This window comes from Lagenorhynchus albirostris, chromosome 2, assembly GCF_949774975.1.
Source record: "Lagenorhynchus albirostris chromosome 2, mLagAlb1.1, whole genome shotgun sequence".
Lineage (NCBI taxonomy): Eukaryota > Metazoa > Chordata > Mammalia > Artiodactyla > Delphinidae > Lagenorhynchus > Lagenorhynchus albirostris.
In genome coordinates this window covers 21637393-21656556 of record NC_083096.1, presented here as the reverse complement: position 1 = coordinate 21656556, position 19164 = coordinate 21637393, and the positions used below count along the sequence as shown (strand labels likewise).

General features: G+C 40.1%; 1 protein-coding gene across 3 annotated transcripts; it reads right to left on the bottom strand.

The window, feature by feature from the left end:
• Positions 1-965: 965 nt before the first annotated feature.
• On the bottom strand, positions 966-18732 carry CNIH4 (cornichon family AMPA receptor auxiliary protein 4). Of its 3 annotated transcripts, none has more exons than XR_009536353.1 (6): positions 18623-18732; positions 15124-15192; positions 8988-9100; positions 4454-4594; positions 2643-2724; positions 966-1159 (listed from the first exon to the last, which is right to left on the bottom strand). XR_009536353.1 is itself a non-coding variant. In XM_060127604.1 (6 exons), the coding sequence occupies exons 1-5, from the start codon at positions 18689-18691 to the stop codon at positions 2691-2693; spliced, it is 411 nt and encodes a 136-aa protein (XP_059983587.1). In that variant the 5' UTR covers positions 18692-18732; the 3' UTR covers positions 966-1159; positions 2643-2690. The 3 variants fall into 3 exon arrangements, 2 of the variants coding, with proteins under 2 accessions (XP_059983587.1, XP_059983578.1); XM_060127604.1 differs by having other exon boundaries at positions 2643-2709; XM_060127595.1 differs by lacking the exon at positions 2643-2724.
• Between the last annotated feature and the right edge of the window lie 432 nt (positions 18733-19164).

Below are 19164 nucleotides of genomic sequence, written 5' to 3'. Positions count from 1 at the left end.
GACTCAGCCATGTTTTGCCTAAATGCCAGCGCCTAAGATGGCCACATTAAAACACAAACGAGCACTGGGAATGAACTGCCAGGTTCACTTCACCCAGCAAACAGAGCCCAAGAGGTTAAGTGCCCTCAACAACTGCAAGAATTGACAAATACACCTCCAAGGAATCAAGTCTGGTCGGATACTGCTATGTCCATGAAATGGACAGTGGTCAGCGCAGCAGGACAGGAGTGCTACGGTTAATCAGGCCCCAAACAGAGCGCTGACAGGCTCAGTTTCACCGACACCGAATGACTGGCTACTCCTGCTTCTGATGTGATGGGCATCTTCTACCCAATCACCTCTCCAAACCCATTAAAAAATATATCGGACAGATCAAATACAACTGGACCAATGAAAATGCAAAACCAAGACGCAGCAAGGGCCAGTGGGAGTATATGGGTTTGAGGGCGATTGTGGAGGCAGCGGCTTTTAAATGAAAGCTCTTGATAAAGTTTTGCTTTTTTGGTTTATTTTCCTTTCTATAAGCAGGAATTACATCGTATGTGATGGCTTATAAGGGTTCACAGATTCAGCAAAGAAATATATATTTTTTGAAATGTCATTTTCTGTTAACATCTTGGAAAAGACATTTGGCTTACAGCCCCATAAATCTGTAAACCATATTAAATACAGGAAGCTGCCGCAATATAGACAAAAGGGTAGTTTAGTTTCTTTCTTCCTTTGCCCAGACTAACAGTATCGCTTTGTACTCTGACTTCTCAGTAGACCTGAAGAGCCACTTTGCTCATCTATTACATTTTCCCTTTAAAGCGTGTCCTCTATTTCTTTGGCATGCAAGGCTGGAATGACAGTCCTATTCCTACATACAAATAACTATCTTCAACATACAGATGATGAATAACACCTTCACATGTTGGGGGTGCAGGCTAAAGTTGAGAACCAGAAAGCTACAAAAACTCAATTCATGTTTTTTAAATACTTTATATGGTAAAAATACAGCAAAAATATTTTTTGTTCAAAGAGGAAAAAATATACTGCTATAGTCATGGTTCTAAGGATGATTTAAGTCGTCTCTGGCTCCTCAACTGTGCACTGTAGTGTGGGCTGACTTCAACTACGGCTTCTCCAGCTTCAGTCATTTATCAAAGCTAAAATCATACTGTGGAGAGAAGAAATTAATGTTACTAATGTTTCCTTAGGAATGTTCCTACAGAGTCTGGTCTGTCCAGACTTGCATCCCTAAGGCTCAGCAAGGAACACTCATTTAAGTAAAAAGCAAAAGCAATCATTTACACCTAAAGGAAAGAATATCTATATTAGGACATCAAAAGGCCCTAACGTTTTCACTAAAAGAAAAAAAAAAAAGAAAGAAAGAAAACCGGGGTAGAGGTGGCGGTAGGGAGCATAACCTAAAAGCACTGCTGGGCTCTAGCTTAGAGAAAACAAGCTGTGTCTAGGAAAAAACTTAATTCTCCATGGAGATCTTCGCACATGTTGTTCCTGCCCCTGGAACCCCTCCTCTCATCCCCCATCAACCCAGTAACTTCCTCTCAGACTTCAGGATCCGGCAGGCTCCATCAGGCTCCGGCACGGCCTCTGGGAAGCCAGCCTCTCGGCCCAGGGCCGTTGCCCTGCCTCTTCCTGCACACCTCAGCTCATACCCACTTTCATTCTCCAGGATGACACCCGTGTGCTGCAATCAGCAGGCTCCCAGCTTTGACACAGGGATTCTGCGCTGCTCCTTTTGTGTCACACGCAATGCCTTACACAGTGTCTTTGACACATGGCGGTCACTCAGTAAATACTCTGTTAAAACCACCACACTTAACAAGAGTAACAAGACTATCATTTTTTTACTGAAATCAGCCTTGCTATGCTGAGAGCAAATGACTAAAACACAGAAATACCCTTACACTACTAATGGTATAAGTGATGCGTTGTCCAAATTTAAACAAACTAAGGGTACACAGTGCACAGCACAAATTAATGGTAGTAACCAATATTTTTGAACACTTTGTTAGAGCTTACAAGAGGTCAGCACAAACCAAAGTGCTTTATGTGCATTATCTCATTTAATCCACATCACAAGCCCATAAGGCAGGTACTATTATTATCCCATTTTCAGATGAAGAAATTGAGGCACAGAGAGGATAAGAAACTTGCCCCAGGTCACACAGTGAGGGAGTGGTAGATTACACCAGGCTGGCACCTAACCAAACACCAAAGGCATAGATTCCACCAATCTCTAAAGAAGATGGGAATTTTTTCCTTTAATTCTATTTAACAAACGCTGAATGTCTGCTATGTGCAAGGCACCATGCAAGTGGTGGCAGGCGATACAGAAGGAGCAGCATAAATCCCTACATTAGAAATCGGATGATTTAGAATAGTAAACACTTTTTAAAAACAGCAACCAAAGCTAAGAGAAAAGTGTTACAAGAACATCTGCGATTACTCTTCCATCCTGATCCCTTGAGCTACAAGGAACGCCAAGGGGGAAGGAAATAGCAACATGGCTAAAAAGCTGAGAAGGGAAGGGAAAAGAAAGAAAAAGAAAGGATGCATCCAGTGAGCAATGCAGCTACTCAGGCAAACCAGTTATACTGGTTGCCTATCTTTTATTTCATTGTAAAGAACCATACCTTAAACCTGCCCCAAAATTGCTTCCTGATTCCTCCAATCCCCAGTCTTCAGTCCATCTTCCCACTGCTTTAAATTCAACAACTGAGAGGTAAGAAACACTTGTCCATTTTTAAATCCTAAGACTTTGGGTCTTACTAAGTAAGATACTGCTCCCTAATCCTACATTTACACCCAAAAGTGTGACTACATTAGCTTTGCTCCCAGATGTCTCAAGAAGCTCATGTTATCAAGACCTAGGGGATGTCCACTCTAGTTTATTCTCCAGAGCATAAAACCTGGAGGGGAGAGAAGGATGAAGAAAGGATAACCACCTTGCTTTTTGTCTCCGACAAATAGAAGGGAACATATATGATGGTAAAGATACCTTCATATGGTTTGACTTTAAAAAGTAATAAAAATAAGAATAGGGCTTCCCTGGTGGCGCAGTGGTTGGGAGTCTGCCTGCCGATGCAGGGGACACGGGTTCGTGCCTCGGTCTGGGATGATCCCACATGCCACAGAGCGGCTGGGCTCGTGAGCCATGGCCACTGAGCCTGCGCGTCCGGAGCCTGTGCTCCACAAAGGGAGAGGCCACAACAGTGAGAGGCCCGCGTACCACAAAAAAAAAATAATAAGAATAAGAATAGGTGTATCATTGTATTCTTCATGTTAAATTTTGCTCTTTATTCTCCATCTTTAATGCTAGGATTAAAAATTAAGCACGTTAGCAATGAGGTATGAGAACCAGAAATGTTATTAGTGTGGTTTTTCTGTCCTATTTTTTAAAATACAGAAAAGCAAATATGATAAATAGTCAAAAGGAAACCACCTAAACTCTAATTTCAATCTAATCTGTGCGTGGAATTAGCATAGCAAAAGGATTTTAGGAAGCCTGCTTTTTCAGGCAGAGGCTAAAATGGCTCTGACTTCTAAGCTATTTCAGACAAAACAGCAGTTTTTTAAAACTCTTATCTTTGTACAGTTTCTAATTATTAGGACTTTTCTGAGTGACAGAAGTTTAGTTCAGTACAAGTTTTTTCCTACTAGTCTCATGCCCATGTGAAAATTAAAATTTACCTCAGAAAAAAACAGGAATGATACAATTAAGCTTGGATACAAAAGTTTGACTTTTAGCCTCTTAAAGGCTTAATCAAATCATACACACATGACAATTTTTTTCTCTTCTTTGCTGTATTCTATGGGTCTATAATGGGTAAAGGAAAAGGTGGCATGTTATCTCTAAAACTTAAGGTAATAAATGTAAGTTTAAACAGGACTGCATGAGGCTTCCAGTGTCTGATAGCCAATCCTTCATATTAATTCTTACTTCCAATCTAACTGGAAGACTGATGAAATTTTACCCGAACAGACCACTTGCATCCCGGAGAAAAGGCATCACACCTAAATTCCTTAATGCCAAGAAAGATCAGCCCAACGTGGATATAAGTTGTTGAGAGCTGCTGCCAGTGCTCTGGTCCCCCGAAGACCCAGGAGTGGGAAACTCTCTGGGGGTATATATAGTAATGTTTATAACAGGCAGTGAGACCTCACAGCTGGATACCAGGGGAGGGAAAGAACAGCAAAGACAGTTTTAAGCATGTTGATAGCCTCAACAGCTAAGGAGTAACTAATAACACAGAGTAACTCTACTCCAGGTCAGACAGAATGGAATCCTGATTCAATGACATGACATAAAAAATCTACACAGCCACAAGAAATTCACATAATCCCCAAAAGCTCTGCAATGTTAATACAAAATCCTATGGTATAGTAATACCTCACCCGTCAAAAGCATATGGCATCCAGGAAAACGCCAGGACTGTAAACTCACCTATAAAGATACATGAAGAAACAGAGCAGGTGGAAACCAAGCTTGATCATGGCTTCTTTCATGTGTGACTTCAGCTGCCCTCGATTGTGTATTTCTGTTGGATCAAACACTCCCATGTTACCACTTGGCACCATAATGAACCTGGTAAATTAAAGGATGCACACACATTAGAAGGAAAATCAAATCATCAGCATAAATATTCAAAAATAAGTAAACCAGTAATAATCAACCTTCAAAAATGAACCAATCATAGCAGCCTTATATGACCAAATATGGACAAGGTAGTATAATGATGTCACAGGCCATGCCTTAGCCTTCCTTTGAAAATACAATACTATTAATTTTAGGTGTAATTTCTGCCCTCTGAAACAAATACATTAACACTCTAGAGAAGGATATTTTATGCACTGAGACCCTTTTACCCATCTTCTGTAGAAAACTACTGAATCGGTAATATCTATAGCTGTCTTCCATGAGACACAAGTGAAGGGGGCCCCAAAACCAAACCAACTTTATCGAGTTCTTAGAAACTTCTTTATCTACAAGGTTCTAACTTAATTAATGCAATTCTCTTCACCTTCACAACATCTCTGCAAGTTGTCTTTATGTTTAACACTTACATCTTTGTGTCAAACATAATTATTCCCATTTCACAGATGATACTAAAAAGAGAGATTCTATATCCCAAATAGAATCCTCATGTTTGGTGCTCCTGCTGATCAACAGATATGTATCAATCTGCACGGTTAATAAACGGTACCTACTTGAAAAGAGCAATTTAAAGAAGGCAGAAATGATTTAGAATAAATGCTACTGTGGTAAAATAAAACTCTTCAGTTAAGACAATAAATGGAGAGTTCAGATGCAAACACAGTGCCTAACTTTACATGACACTTAAAAAGTACAGATTACATTTAATTAAAATATAAATTTTATTTTAAATTAATTTTTATGTAAATATTAAGTTAAATAATAATATTTTGACAAATAAGAGATGTACATTTTATAGTGATGGAGGTATGACCACAGTGAGGGAATGAGAACAGGGCTACAAAGACAATACGGAACCTAAAGGGCACAGTAAGCACACACCGAGTTCCAAATCCAGACCAATTCAACTCAGTGCTCACACAGACTCAGACTCAAACTTAAAAAAAAAATCTTCAAGATACTGTGTTTAACACGCTATGGAGTCTTTGGGCCTCTTGAGATAACACATAACATTTCATATTTATTAAATACCACTGTGTATATAGTATTACATATGATAATCTTCTCCTTCTTCCCCAAATGATTCCTTTTACAAATAAGAAAATTGGGTTACTTTGAGAGGATCAGTGAGTTTAAGCGTCTAGGCTTCTGCATCCCAACTGTGCCATCTGCACAGCATGCATGCCCTAACCTAGCACTGATCATGACCTCTTCCTTCTCGCATGTCCAAGCTTCTCTAGTCCAACCTTGGGTTCCTCACTCTCGCCACACATTTGGTTTCTCAATTATGACTTCTGTGAAATGCAAATGGCTCTCTGAGTTTCACAAATCTAAATTCTCCCCCAAATCCTAGTAGCCCATCTATGGCTGAATAAACGGTATATATGGTATTTACAAATGAATATCTGGATAGCATCTCAACTCAATACCTATTTTCCTCGATTTACAATGGTATTATATCATGATAAACCCATCAAAAATTGAAAATGCAATTAACACACCTAACCTACCAAACATCACAGCTTAGCCTAGCCTACCTTAAACATGCTCAGAACACTTACATTAGCCTACAGTTGGGCAAAATCGTCTAATACACAGCCTATTTTATAACATTACAAGAAAGTTTCGTACCGCATATCGCTAGTCCAGAAACAGATCAAAATTCAAAATTCGAAATACGGTTTATACTGAAATGTGTATCATTTTCCCACCATCATGAAGTCGAAAAATCAAAAGTCAAACTATTGTAAATCGAGGACCATCTGTAGTCTCAAAGAGTCTTATCCTTCTCTGACTGCTAGCTTATCTAACAGGAGTGTCACCACTTCCTCAGTAGTCCTTAAAAACTTTCTCTTACTCAATTCTGACTTCTCTCTTCATCTTTCATAGGCAATAGGTTAAACTCTTGTCCATTCTTCCTTCCTATCACCACTTATATAGCCCTATCTTGTTGTTTGTTTTTTTTTCGGTACGCGGGCCTCTCACTGTTGTGGCCTCTCACGTTGCGGAGCACAGGCTCCAGACGCGCAGGCTCAGCAGCCATGGCTCGTGGGCCGAGCCGCTCCACGGCATGTCGGATCTTCCTGGACCGGGGCACGAACCCATGTCCCCTGCATCGGCAGGCGGACTCTCAACCACTGCGCAACCAGGGAAGCCCTAGCCCTATCTTTTTCATTCCCACTATCACAACTCTATTCCAGTACTATATTATCTCACCCCCGTCTCTGAACTGGTTTCCCTACCTCCTGCCTCTTTTCCATCCAATCAATACTATATAATTCTTCCAGAAAAATCTTCCCAAAGCATAATTTATATCATGTCAACTTAGCTAATCAAAAACATATGCAGCAAATGTATAAAATAAGCTACAAGGATATACTCAACAACACAGAATATAACCAATATTCTATAATAGCTATAAATGGAGTATAACCTCTAAAAATTGTGAATCACCATACTGTACACCTGTAACATATAATATTGTACATGAACTATAATTCAGTAAAAAAGAAATTAATTAAAAACATATAGAGCAAGGAAGATATATGAATGGCTAATAAGCACATTAAAAAGTACTCAACATCATTAGTCACTAGGGAATGTAAATCGAAACCACAATGAGATACCACTTCACATTCAATAAGACAGCTAAAATAAAAAAGACACAACAAAAAGTGTTGGCAGGGATGTGGAGAAACTGTAACCTTCATACACAGTTGGTGGAAACGTAAAATAGTGCAGCTGCTTTTGAACACTCAGGTAGTTCCTCAAAAGGTCAAACCATAGAGTTATACCATATGACCCAGCAATTCCACTCCTAAAAGAAATGAAAATATATGTCCACACAAAAATATGCACATGAACATGAAAGGATGCTCTACATCACTAATCATTAGAGAAATGCAAAGCAAAACTACAATGAGATATTACCTCACACTGGTCAGAATGGCCTTCACCAAAAAATCTACGAACAATAAATGCTGGAGAGGGTGTGGAGAAAAGGGAACCCTCTTGCACTGTTGATGGGAATGTAAATTGATACAGCCACTATGGAGAACAGTATGGAGGTTCCTTAAAAAACTAAAAATAGAATTACCATATGACCCAGCAATCCCACCACTGGGCATATACCCTGAGAAAACCATAATTCAGAAAGAGTCATGTACCACAATGTTCATTGCAGCTCTATTTACAATAGCCAGGACATGTAAGCAACCTAAGTGTCCATCAACAGATGAATGGATAAAGAAGATGTGGCACATACATACAATGGAATATTACTCAACCATAAAAAGAAACGAAATTGAGTTATTTGTCGTGAGGCGGATGGACATAGAGTCTGTCATACAGAGTAAAGTAAGTCAGAAAGAGAAAAACAAATACCATATGCTAACACATATATATGGAATCTTAAGAAAGAAAAAAATTCCCTGGGCAGGGACAGGGGCAGGACAGGAATAAAGATGCAGACGTAGAGAATGGACTTGAGGACATGGGGAGGGGGAAGGGTAAGCTGGGATGAAGTGAGAGAGTGGCATTGACATATATACACTACCAAATGTAAAATAGATAGCTAGTGAGAAGCAGCTGCATAGCACAGGGAGATGAGCTGGGTGCTTTGTGTCCACCTAGAGGGGTGGGATAGGGAGGGTGGGAGGGAGACGCAGGAGGGAGTAGATATGGGGATATATGTATATGTATGGCTGATTCACTTTGTTATAAAGCAGAAACTAACACACCATGGTAGAGCAATTATACTCCAATAAAGATGTTAATAATAAAAAAAAGACACGATCACATTGCATTTTGGTAAATTAAAAGAATAATTTTAATGAAAAAAAATATGCACATGAATGTTCATAGAATTATTTATAATAGGCAAAAAGTGGAAACTCAAATGCCCATTAATTGCAAACGGATAAACAAAATGTAGTATTGCCATACAATGGAATATTATTCCACAATAAAAAGGAATAAAGTACTGATACATGACATGGCATGGATGAACCCTGAAAATATTATGCTAAGTGAAAGAAGCCATAAAAGATCACATATTGATCTCTTTTAAATGATATGTCTGTCCAGAACAGGTTATTTTACAAAGACAGAAAGGAGACTAGCAGTTGCCTAGAGCTGGGGGAGGGGAGTGACTTCTAAAGGACATAGGACTTCTTTTGGGGGTGATGAAAATGTTCTTAAATACGTTGTGGTGATGGTTGCTTACATCTATAAATATACCAAAGACATATTGGATAGTATAGTTTAAATGGGTGAACTTTATGCTACCAGTACTCATATGTATAAATAAACAAACTGTACTCACCGATATATATTCCAAGTGGCAACAGGCAAGTTGAGAAGGAAGATGAACCAGTGCAATGAAATGAGCATTAATACAGTGACAACAGTATGGCCAACCAATTCTGGAATTACCCACTGCAAGGGAAGAACACAGTATTACATCTCACTGCTGTGTCCTTCCGGAATGTACATGTTACTTGAAATTAAATCAAAGAAAGTACAGAGAATTTCCAAGCTAGTGTTTCAAGATTATTTTTAGGCTCGGATATCCCAGATTTGCATACTGCTATCACTGCTTACCCAGTGCAAATAAATCAGGACACAGCTTAAAAATGATGCACTTAGTCTTTAATTACATTTTACCCTAAGCAAAGATTCAGATTCATTCTCTAAGCAGGTACAAATGACAACTAGAGAAAAAATAGAGTATTATTTACTTTCTATTCCAATATCTGTGCTAAAGCCTCTTACTCTAATTTGGGATGGTTTATATCCACATACATGCTGCCTTTCAGGTCAGAATACCGATCCTAAACATTTCCAAGCTCCAGAACCCTGAGGGAAATCATCTCACATCCACCAAAAAAAAAAAGTACTTTAACAGCTTACAATATCTGCTCAAAGTTAAACAAATATGATAATGGACCAGGATAATAGAATCCCAGACTATTGGCTTTATAGCACCCAGTGCCCTTATCTATGTTCTTTGTTTATTGTGCAATATTATAGTTCTCATATATCAACAGCTATTGTGGCAGGTTCTCAATTCACCAATAGTTTTCCTCTCCTGTGAGTAGAGATTTTTCTTTTAATGGAAGTTAATAGCTAGTATTTATTGAGCCACAAACTGGCACTCCCAACTTATAGAAATGAGGAAAATAAAATTCAAGAGAGATTAAGTAACTTGCCCAAGGTCACACAGCTACTTAGTGGCAGAGCTATATAACAGAAGCCCAGACACACTGGTCCCAGGTCTCTTGCATTTAGATTTCAGATACATTTTTTTCTTTTTTCCTGGGGGGGACAGTGTCACTCTGCGACGCCTGCAGGATCTTATTTCCCCAACCAGGGAATGAACCCATGCCCTGGGCAGTGAAAGCACGGAGTCCTAACCACTGGACCACCAGGAAATTCCCTTAGATACGTTTTTTTTTTTTTTTTTGGCTGCATTGGGTCTTTGTTGCTGCGCGTGGGCTTTCTCTAGTTGCGGCGAGCAGGGGCTACTCTTCGTTGCAGTGCACGGGCTTCTCATTGGGGTGGCTTCTCTTGTTGCAGAGCACAGGCTCTAGGCTTCAGTAGTTGTGGCTCACGGGCTCTAGCGCTCAGACTCAGTAGTTGTGGTGCATGGGCTTAGTTGCTCTGCAGCATGTGGGATCTTCCCAGACAAGGGCTCAAACCCATGTCCCCTGCATTGGCAGATGGATTCTCTGCACCACCAGGGATATCCCACTTTTTCTTAATAATCAAAGAAGAAGGGCCTTAAACCTAATTTGCAATCAACCAAAATATTTTTAAGTATGTAAATGCATTTTTAAAGTGTAACCAATTTAACATAATGCTAATATGTGTAAGCTGCAAAATCAGATAAACCTGGAGTAAAACTCATGCTCTATCCTATTTATTAGCTGTGCAATTTTAGGAAGTTATCTACCCTCTCTAAATCATGACTTTCTCATCTGTAAAATGGAGATAATACTTACACCTCATGAGGTTGTTTCAGAGAATTAGACAAAATAATATATGTAAGCCACACACAAAGTAAGCACTCAATTCACATTCCCACCAGCAGTGCAAGAGTGTTCCCTTTTCTCCACACCCTCTCCAGCATTTATTGTTTCTAGATTTTTTAATGATGGCCATTCTGATACTTATCTTCTGAAAGATAGATCAGTGGAACAGGATAGAAAGCCCAGAGACAAACCCACGCACATATGGTCACCTTATCTTTGGTAAACGAGGCAGGAATGTACAGTGGAGAAAGGACAGCCTCTTCAATAAGTGGTGCTGGGAAAACTGGACAGGTACATGTAAAAGTATGAGATTAGATCACTCCCTAACACCATACACAAAAATAAGCTCAAAATGGATTAAAGACCTAAATGTAAGGCCAGAAACTATCAAACTCTTAGAGGAAAACATAGGCAGAACACTCTATGACATAAATCACAGCAAGATCCTTTTTGACCCACCTCCTAGAGAAATGGAAAGAAAAACAAAAATAAACAAATGGGACCTAATGAAACTTCAAAGCTTTTGCACAGCAGAAGAAACCACAAACAAGACGAAAAGACAACCCTCAGAATGGGAACAAGTATTTGCAAATGAAGCAACTGACAAAGGATTAATCTCTAAAATTTATAAGCAGCTCATGCAGCTCAATATCAAAAAAACAAACAACCCAATCCAAAAATGGGCAGAAGACCTAAATAGACATTTCTCCAAATAAGATATACAGACTGCCAACAAACACATGAAAGAATGCTCAACATCATTAATCATTAGAGAAATGCAAATCAAAACTACAATGAGATATCATCAGAAGTGAGAGAGTGGCATGGACATATATATACTACCAAACGTAAAATAGATAGCTAGTGGGGGACAGCCGCATAGCACAGGGAGATCAGCTCGGTGCTTTGTGACCACCTAGAGGGGTGAGATAGGGAGGGTGGGAGGGAGGGAGACCAAGAGGGAAGAGATATGGGAGCATATGTATATGTATAACTGATTCACTTTGTTATAAAGCAGAAACTAACACACCATTGTAAAGCAATTATACTCCAATAAAGATGTAAAAAAAAAAAAAGTAAGCCCTCAATAAATGTTAGCTGATGTTACTACTACTCCCCTCCATGCTATCAGACCCACAAAGAAGTAGCTTTCAAACTTTGGATTTCTTACTGTGGGCTGCATTTTGGTTTACATAAACAAAAACCTAAAACAAACGTTTCAGGAAGCGGTACTTGACCTTATTATACTTGGATACTAACTTTCTACCAAGCCCTCTGTTCTCTTTCTCTTCCCTCCTTAATAATGTGTTCTTCCCCTAACTTAGGTGTAAGAAGCTCTAGGCTTATTTCACCCAGGCAGGAGTTTGAAAGATTCTTCTCTGGAGTAACTTAATGGCACAAGAGAAAACACCTACAAAAAAACTGCTATTTCAGGTACCCCCAAAAAAGGTAGACACCAACTACCCTCAGTGAAGTCTTACCTACCAGTCAGTCAACAGCCTGGACCACCCAATGAGCTTCCAATGAGTATTTTCGTGCCTTACCCTAAAGTATGACTAGATAGCCATGTATCAGAAATTGAGGAAAGCCCTCAATATGAAAGAAGGGGGAAAAACAAAGAGAAAGGAACTTGGAAAAAAACAGATATAATGTAGGAAGCAGAAGGAAATTTCAAAACTACTATAATCAATATCCTTGAGAACAAAGAGAGTCAAGCATGAACCAAGAGAACAAAAAGCTCTTAGAAATTAAAAATTTGACATAAATGATATACATACAAGAAAATTCAGAAGATAAAACAGAGGAAATCTTAAAACAAGAAGGTAGAAAAAAGACAAAGGGACAAAAATAAGAAAAAGAAGAACTGGGAGATCAATCCAGCAGATAAATTATCCAGCAAATCCAAGTTACTGAAAGAGAAGAGAGAAAATAGAAGGGGAAGACATTATCAAAGAAAGAAGTAGAAGAAAATTTCCCAGATTCAAAGAACCTCTCAGATGCCCAAAACAATGAGTGAAAAAGGCCTAAACAAAGGTATACCACTGCAAAATTCCCAAACACCAAGGATTACCATAAATAAACCCAACCAAGGATAAAGGTTAAGATTCTAAAACTTCTGGAGAGGATGGAGGTAGGGGTGGGAGGAGAGGGAAGAGAGAGATCCCATCAAGACGATAAGAAATAAAAATGGCACCAGACTTCCCAACTTGAACAACACTAGAAGTTAAAAGACCTTGACCAAGCAAACTCTGAAAAAAAAATCTTTTCTAACCTAGAATTCTACACTCAGAGAACCTATCAATCAAGGGAAAGGATAAGACATTTTCAAACATGCAAGTTCTCAAAATTTAATTCCCATGTACCAAATCTCAAGAAGCTACTCCAGCAAAACGAGGTAGTAAGCCAAGAGAAAGGAAGACATGATTTCCAAGAATCAGGGGATCCAACCAGGAGTCCCAGGATGCAGGCTGTGAAACAGGCCTAAAGAGCAACCAGTCCAGACTATAGCAAGAGGATGTAGGTCTTGAGGAGAAATGTCACCTAGAAAAAAACAATTGACAGATTATTTTAGCATGTTTGAAACATGCAGAAAATAGTACTGAATGGCTTTAAAAGATGTTATCTGAAAAGACAAAGCTATGCAGAAAAAAAATTGGAAAGAAAAATATGATCACTGTCTACCATAAGGCTCGGCAATCAAAAATGTTTATATAATATAATAGTATATCATAATGATATAAACATTGAATATAAACTTAAAAAGAAAATGGAAAAATAGGAGAGATGTTTAGAAGGGGGTACCTAAGAACTAAATCTGTCATATTGACTCAGAAGTCAATAGGTAATATGTAAAACTGATAAATCAAGAAATAGTGGGAGGGACTTCCCTGCTGGTACAGTGGTTAAGAATCTGCTTGCCAATGCAGGGGACATGGGTTCAAGTTCTGGTCCAGGAAGATCCCACATGCCGCGGAGCAACTAAGCCCGTGTGCCACAACTACTGAGCCTGCACTTTAGAGCCCATGAGCCACAACTACTGAGCCCACGTGCCACAACTACTGAAGCCCGCACGCCTAGAGCCCGTGCTCCGCAACGAGAAGCCACCGCAATGACAAGCCCGTGCCCCGCAACGAAGAGTAGCCCCCACTTGCCACAACTAGAGAAAGCCCACACACAGCAACGAAGACCCAACACAGCCATAAATAAATAAATAAATAAAAAGAAATTTATAAAAAAGAAATAGTGGGAGTTCTCTGGTGGCCTACTGGTTATGATTCTGGGCATTCACTGCCGTGGTCTGGGTTCAATCCCTGGTTGGGGAACTTAGATCCTGCAAGCCACGCACCACGGCCAAAAAAAATGAAAAAGAAATAGTAGTGCAAGCACATAGAGAAATATGAATATAAGTATCAGAAAAAAATTAACAGCTCAAGTGTTGAAATCAGTTGCCCCTAAGAAGCAAGACAGATAGGATTTAAAAGGGTCAGGAAGGAACTGCTGTTTTTCACTACAAGCTTTGTAGTACCTCTGACTTTAGTTGTATGCAAGTATAACTTTCACAAAAACAAAAATTAATGTTAGAAAAACTACTTAACTTCAAACCGAAGGAGTAACTTTCTCAATAGAAGAATCCAGGTAACCTTTTTTTGTGTGTTTATTTGTATTTTTGTAAAAGAAAACCCACAAAATACCCACCTAAAATAGTGAGTAAGCAAGAAATATAAAAAGAAATACAATCCATCTGAAAAAATATATATATTATTAGATGGATCTATCTATCAGTATAAAATCATTCTTCTAAAGATGAGGAGGCCTAATCAACCATACTTCAATTTTTTAAAAAAGCAGAGGGCCCTGCCTGGCACACAGCAGGAACTTAATTTGTTTAAAATTAATTAAATTTCAATTTTTAAAAAATTAAAAATAAAGATGAGGAGGCCTGAAACTAATGCAATGTTACATGTCAATTATATCTCAAGAAAAAAAAAGAACTCTGAAAGCATAGCAGATAAACAAAATCTTTTATTTAAATCTATCACTGTATTAAACCATGTTCTGGACAATTGCGAAGGAAGGGAGGGAGGGAGAGAAGGAGGGAGGGAGAGAAGGAGGAAGGAAGGAAGGAGAGGAGAGGAGGAATATAATTTACTAGAAATTTTAATTTAAATTTAATGGCCTTAAAACAAATCAACTAATTCCATTTCTCAAGGAGCCACAAAAAGGTCCTCTTTCCAGAGTAAAGAAACAAAATTTCAAGTTAGGTCTTCTGGTATAGTTTCATGATCTAAAAATATTGCAAAGCACAGTAGTTCTACAAACATTCCAATGAATATCAAATACACATACGTTGACTATCTGTAATTATCTCTAACACAGAAAATGGAGAACTGCCTTCAATGCCAGAAAATGAGGAAAGAGATGTCTTACCTTGTTTAATTTTGAGCAACATGATCTAGCATTAATGTAATCACATTCTAAATCAGACAATGTAATTATCTGACAATCAAGATAAGGAATTATTAGACTTCTTTTATAACAACTATTTAAGTTTCAGAAAGCAATCCCAGTTGCAAAGCAGAATTAGATTTTTGACTTGAAAAGATTAAGTTATTTCCTTAAAGTTCATTTATTAGACAACTAAATTTTCTCATTTATGTTCCTTCAGCAAGTGATTTTCACAAAATAATCCTCTTATTATGCACAATTCTAATGTGACCCATACCAGAACATTCAAGCTGGATTCCTCAAATGTCAAACAGTGGCCAAAAGAAATGGAAAATATGACCTATATAAACAGTTTAAATGTTATAAACCTGAATTCCCAATAGTAGAAAAAGTGTTTATTTATGATATATCCATAAAATGTCTTTGAAAACTTAAGATATGAAAAAAAAGGATACAAAACTATAAACTCAGCTTGGTCATATGTTAGCAGTGGTTATGTCTTGAAAGTTGGATTACAGATGGTTTGTTTTCCCAATATTTTTCTCTATAATCAAACTTTCCACTTACATATATTATACTGGACTTAAACAAAAAGTGGGTTTTAGTACACAATATAAACTTACAAATAAAAATGTGAGGGACAGATAGACATAAAAAGTCTTCCATTGAATGTGTGGTATTTACTTTAAAATGCACCCCCAGCCTCCCCACAATAGTTGGGAAAAAAATGAAAAGGAACGGCAAAATGTTGAAAATCACTGAAGGTGAGCAATAGAAACATGGGGTTTATTACACTACTCTCTCTACCTTTATGTTCGAAAATGTCCAATAAAATAGGTAAAAAGAAATGTTCTCAACTAAATTCTATACATTTCCATATGGATAGTCCCCCTATCACCTCAACCCAGTCAAAGCCAAAAGCATCACTTTCTCCACAAATTGTTCCACCTCCAGTTTATTTCTGTCAATGACACAAGCATCATTTGCCCAGGCTCAAAATATGGAAAGTTATTTCTACCTTCTGTTTCATATCTCAGAATCAATCATTACCAGGTCCTATCAATCATTTCTTTTTAACACCACTCACATTAATTCCTCTTTCACCTGTCCACAATTAGTATCCCATTCCAGATCCAAATGAACCCATTCCCTAATGGTTTCTTACCTTCCAATCTTTCCTGTTTCCAACCCACTCTACAGACTTATCTTCATAATACACCACTTTGTTTATGTCAAAAATTTTCAATGGCTCCCTATTGCCTAGAGGCTAAAAATGAAAGCCCTCCTCTCCTTAACATTCAAACCCTCCAAAATCTAATCTAATCTGGCCTTTCCAAACCTGACCTGCTGCCGCCAAAATTAACCTTGTGCTCCAGATGGCCTATTCCTCCATTACCCAGAAATGCCATGAACACACCTTTCTCTTCACCTTTGCTCTTGCCTGTATCTGATTTTGAATATCCACCTCTTTCCTTCTCTGCAGGTTTCTTTATTGGTTCAAAGTCCAGAAAAACTCTTATCCCTACAGAATGTATACCCGATGATTTTCCACCTCTTGGCTCTAATATTAAGCTAGTACAACTATCCCAAAATACAATAATACAATATGCTGAATTTCATCAAAACACATCCTGAATGTACCTTAATATCTAAGTCCAACACTCCACCTAACATGTTTCTATGTACATAAACTGGTATAAGCCAAGGCTTTTTTTATTTTTTGGCTGTGCCGCCCGGCTTGCAGAATCTTAGTTCCCTGACCGGGGATGGAACCCGGGGCCCCGCTGCAGTGAGCGCACCAAGTCCTAACCACTGGACCGTCAGGAAATCCCCTAGCCAACGCTATTTTAAATTATCAAGACTAGTTTTCCAAACTGCAGTAAGATAAATCCAAGTCTCACTTCTCTGAACTTAAGCTCCCGTTCCTTATGCCACAAGAGAGATGTAGGTCATCAAAACTTCCTAAGTGATGCTGCCCTTTCAGTCAGCTCGCCAAGCCTAATAAAATTCAGGGTTCTCCTCGTCAGAAATCATCAGTTAAAGTAAAAACTGCTGTTCAATGCGTGGTAGGGAGGCAAGGCAGAGCAATATTTACTAAACATTGGCCATGGGGTAGGCATTGTGCTGCTAGGTGCTTAACACGCCCTCATTGTGCACATACCTATCTGGGAAGTAAACATTTTCCCCCGTTTTAAAGATAAGAAAACTGAGGCTTAGAGAGGTGAAATAATGTGCATAGCAAATAACTAGCTGAGCAAGGAGTCCTGATTCCAAGTTTTGTCCCTTCCCACTTCAACAAGTTGCCAGGCCATAAGGTATGAAGCCACACTGAAAACATACTCTGTACAACCATCCTAAAGCCAGAATGCTCTGGCAAACAAAGTTTAATTCTGTCAGAAAGGGACACATGTAATTTCCAAGGGAAAAAAATACAATGCAGAGCTTCTCATGTTTTTTCTTCGCTTACATTTAATTACTTAAAATTGGATTGTGCGTTGCATCGTTGGCTGACAACTAAGACTAGAAGCTCCCTCGAGAGTAGAGTTGTAGCCCACACGCCTTCTAGAGTGCTAGGTTCAACGACCATTTATTGGCCTGGAAAATACAGTATGAATACTGTAGCAGGAACAGCGATACAAAATACGGAAGTTTTAAACATGGGTCGACACAGAAAAGTGTAAAAGCTGATAAACGACTGAGAACTAAATTACGTGTATAGTTACTGAATTTACAGGTCTGCAACCGACGGGGGCAACCGAAATAATCAGCTGCAGCTGCTTTCTAAAACAAACCCTTCCCAACACTCCCTACAAAAAGGCATCGCGAAGGAAACACTTCACCCGTTTTTGAAATGAATCAACTCCTGGATGTGAAAGGTCGCTACAAGTTCCAACACCCGCGAGAACAAAGGGGAGGGCAGCGGGGGTGTTGCCCAGAGAATGACAAGAGGCGCCAAATCGCCTCCGCCGAGCTCAGCGCGGGACAGTCCACTAGCGACCACCCCTGGGACGTGAGCCGTCGTTCTCGGGACCCCCAGCATCCGGCGAAGGGCCCGGCCTAAGGGAGCTGCAAGAAAAACCACAACCCTGATCTCTCCAGGACCCAAAAGGAGGAAAACCGCGACCCCTCTCTCCTGAGGACCACAAGGGGAGGCCAAGTGCCAGCCCCCGCGCAGGGCAGAGCGGGTCCGGGCGTCACAGGGGCGAGCTGTGGCGGGCAGGCCGGGCCGGGGCGCTTCAAGAGAAAGGCCCGCTCGGACCCCCGGGTGAGGGGCGAAGTTGGGCAGTCGGGGTCCTCCTCCCACCCGGGCTCGCCACATCGGTCTGGCGGGCCGGGCCAGTGCCCAGGGTACCCGCGCCGGCCGCCGGCCGCCTGCCTTGCTCCCTCGCACCTGCCCTGGTCCCCACCCAGGCCCACCCCCAGCCTACTCCCTCGGGTGGAGGGCCCCAGGTCGGCCTCCGCCCGCCTCAGGCAAGGATACGAAGTACACTGAGAGGAAGATAAGCGCGCAACAGTCAAGGAGAGAGAAGACGAACACCGCCGCCTCCATTCTACTCCGCCACCGCCGCGCCGCTCCTTCCGTCAAACTGGCTGTGGTGCCCGGACCAGCCCCGCCCCGCCCCCTGATAGGCCCTTACCCCTGTTTGTTGGAGCAACACAGTCCACTCCGCCGGGACGCGGCATGCCGGGAGTTGTAGTCTTTTCTTTTTCCAAAAAACTCTACCGCCGTGAGTCTGATGCATGCTGGGAAATGTAGTTCAGTAGTACGAATACCTATCAAAGCGGTGGGCCGGGTCTCTATCCTAAATCTGATTGATTATTTCCAAAAATGTGACAAGCAATTAGTCAACGAGTATTTACTGATCGCTTGTAATCTTCTGGATACGCAGTAGAACTTCTTTGCCATGTGCTAAATTTTCTTTCGATTCCGCACTGGACCCACTGGATCCCTGACTTGAGAATGGTAAGAGGTTTTCAAGCCACTCCACGCGGCTTCTGGGATCTTAGTTGTGGCTCATGGGC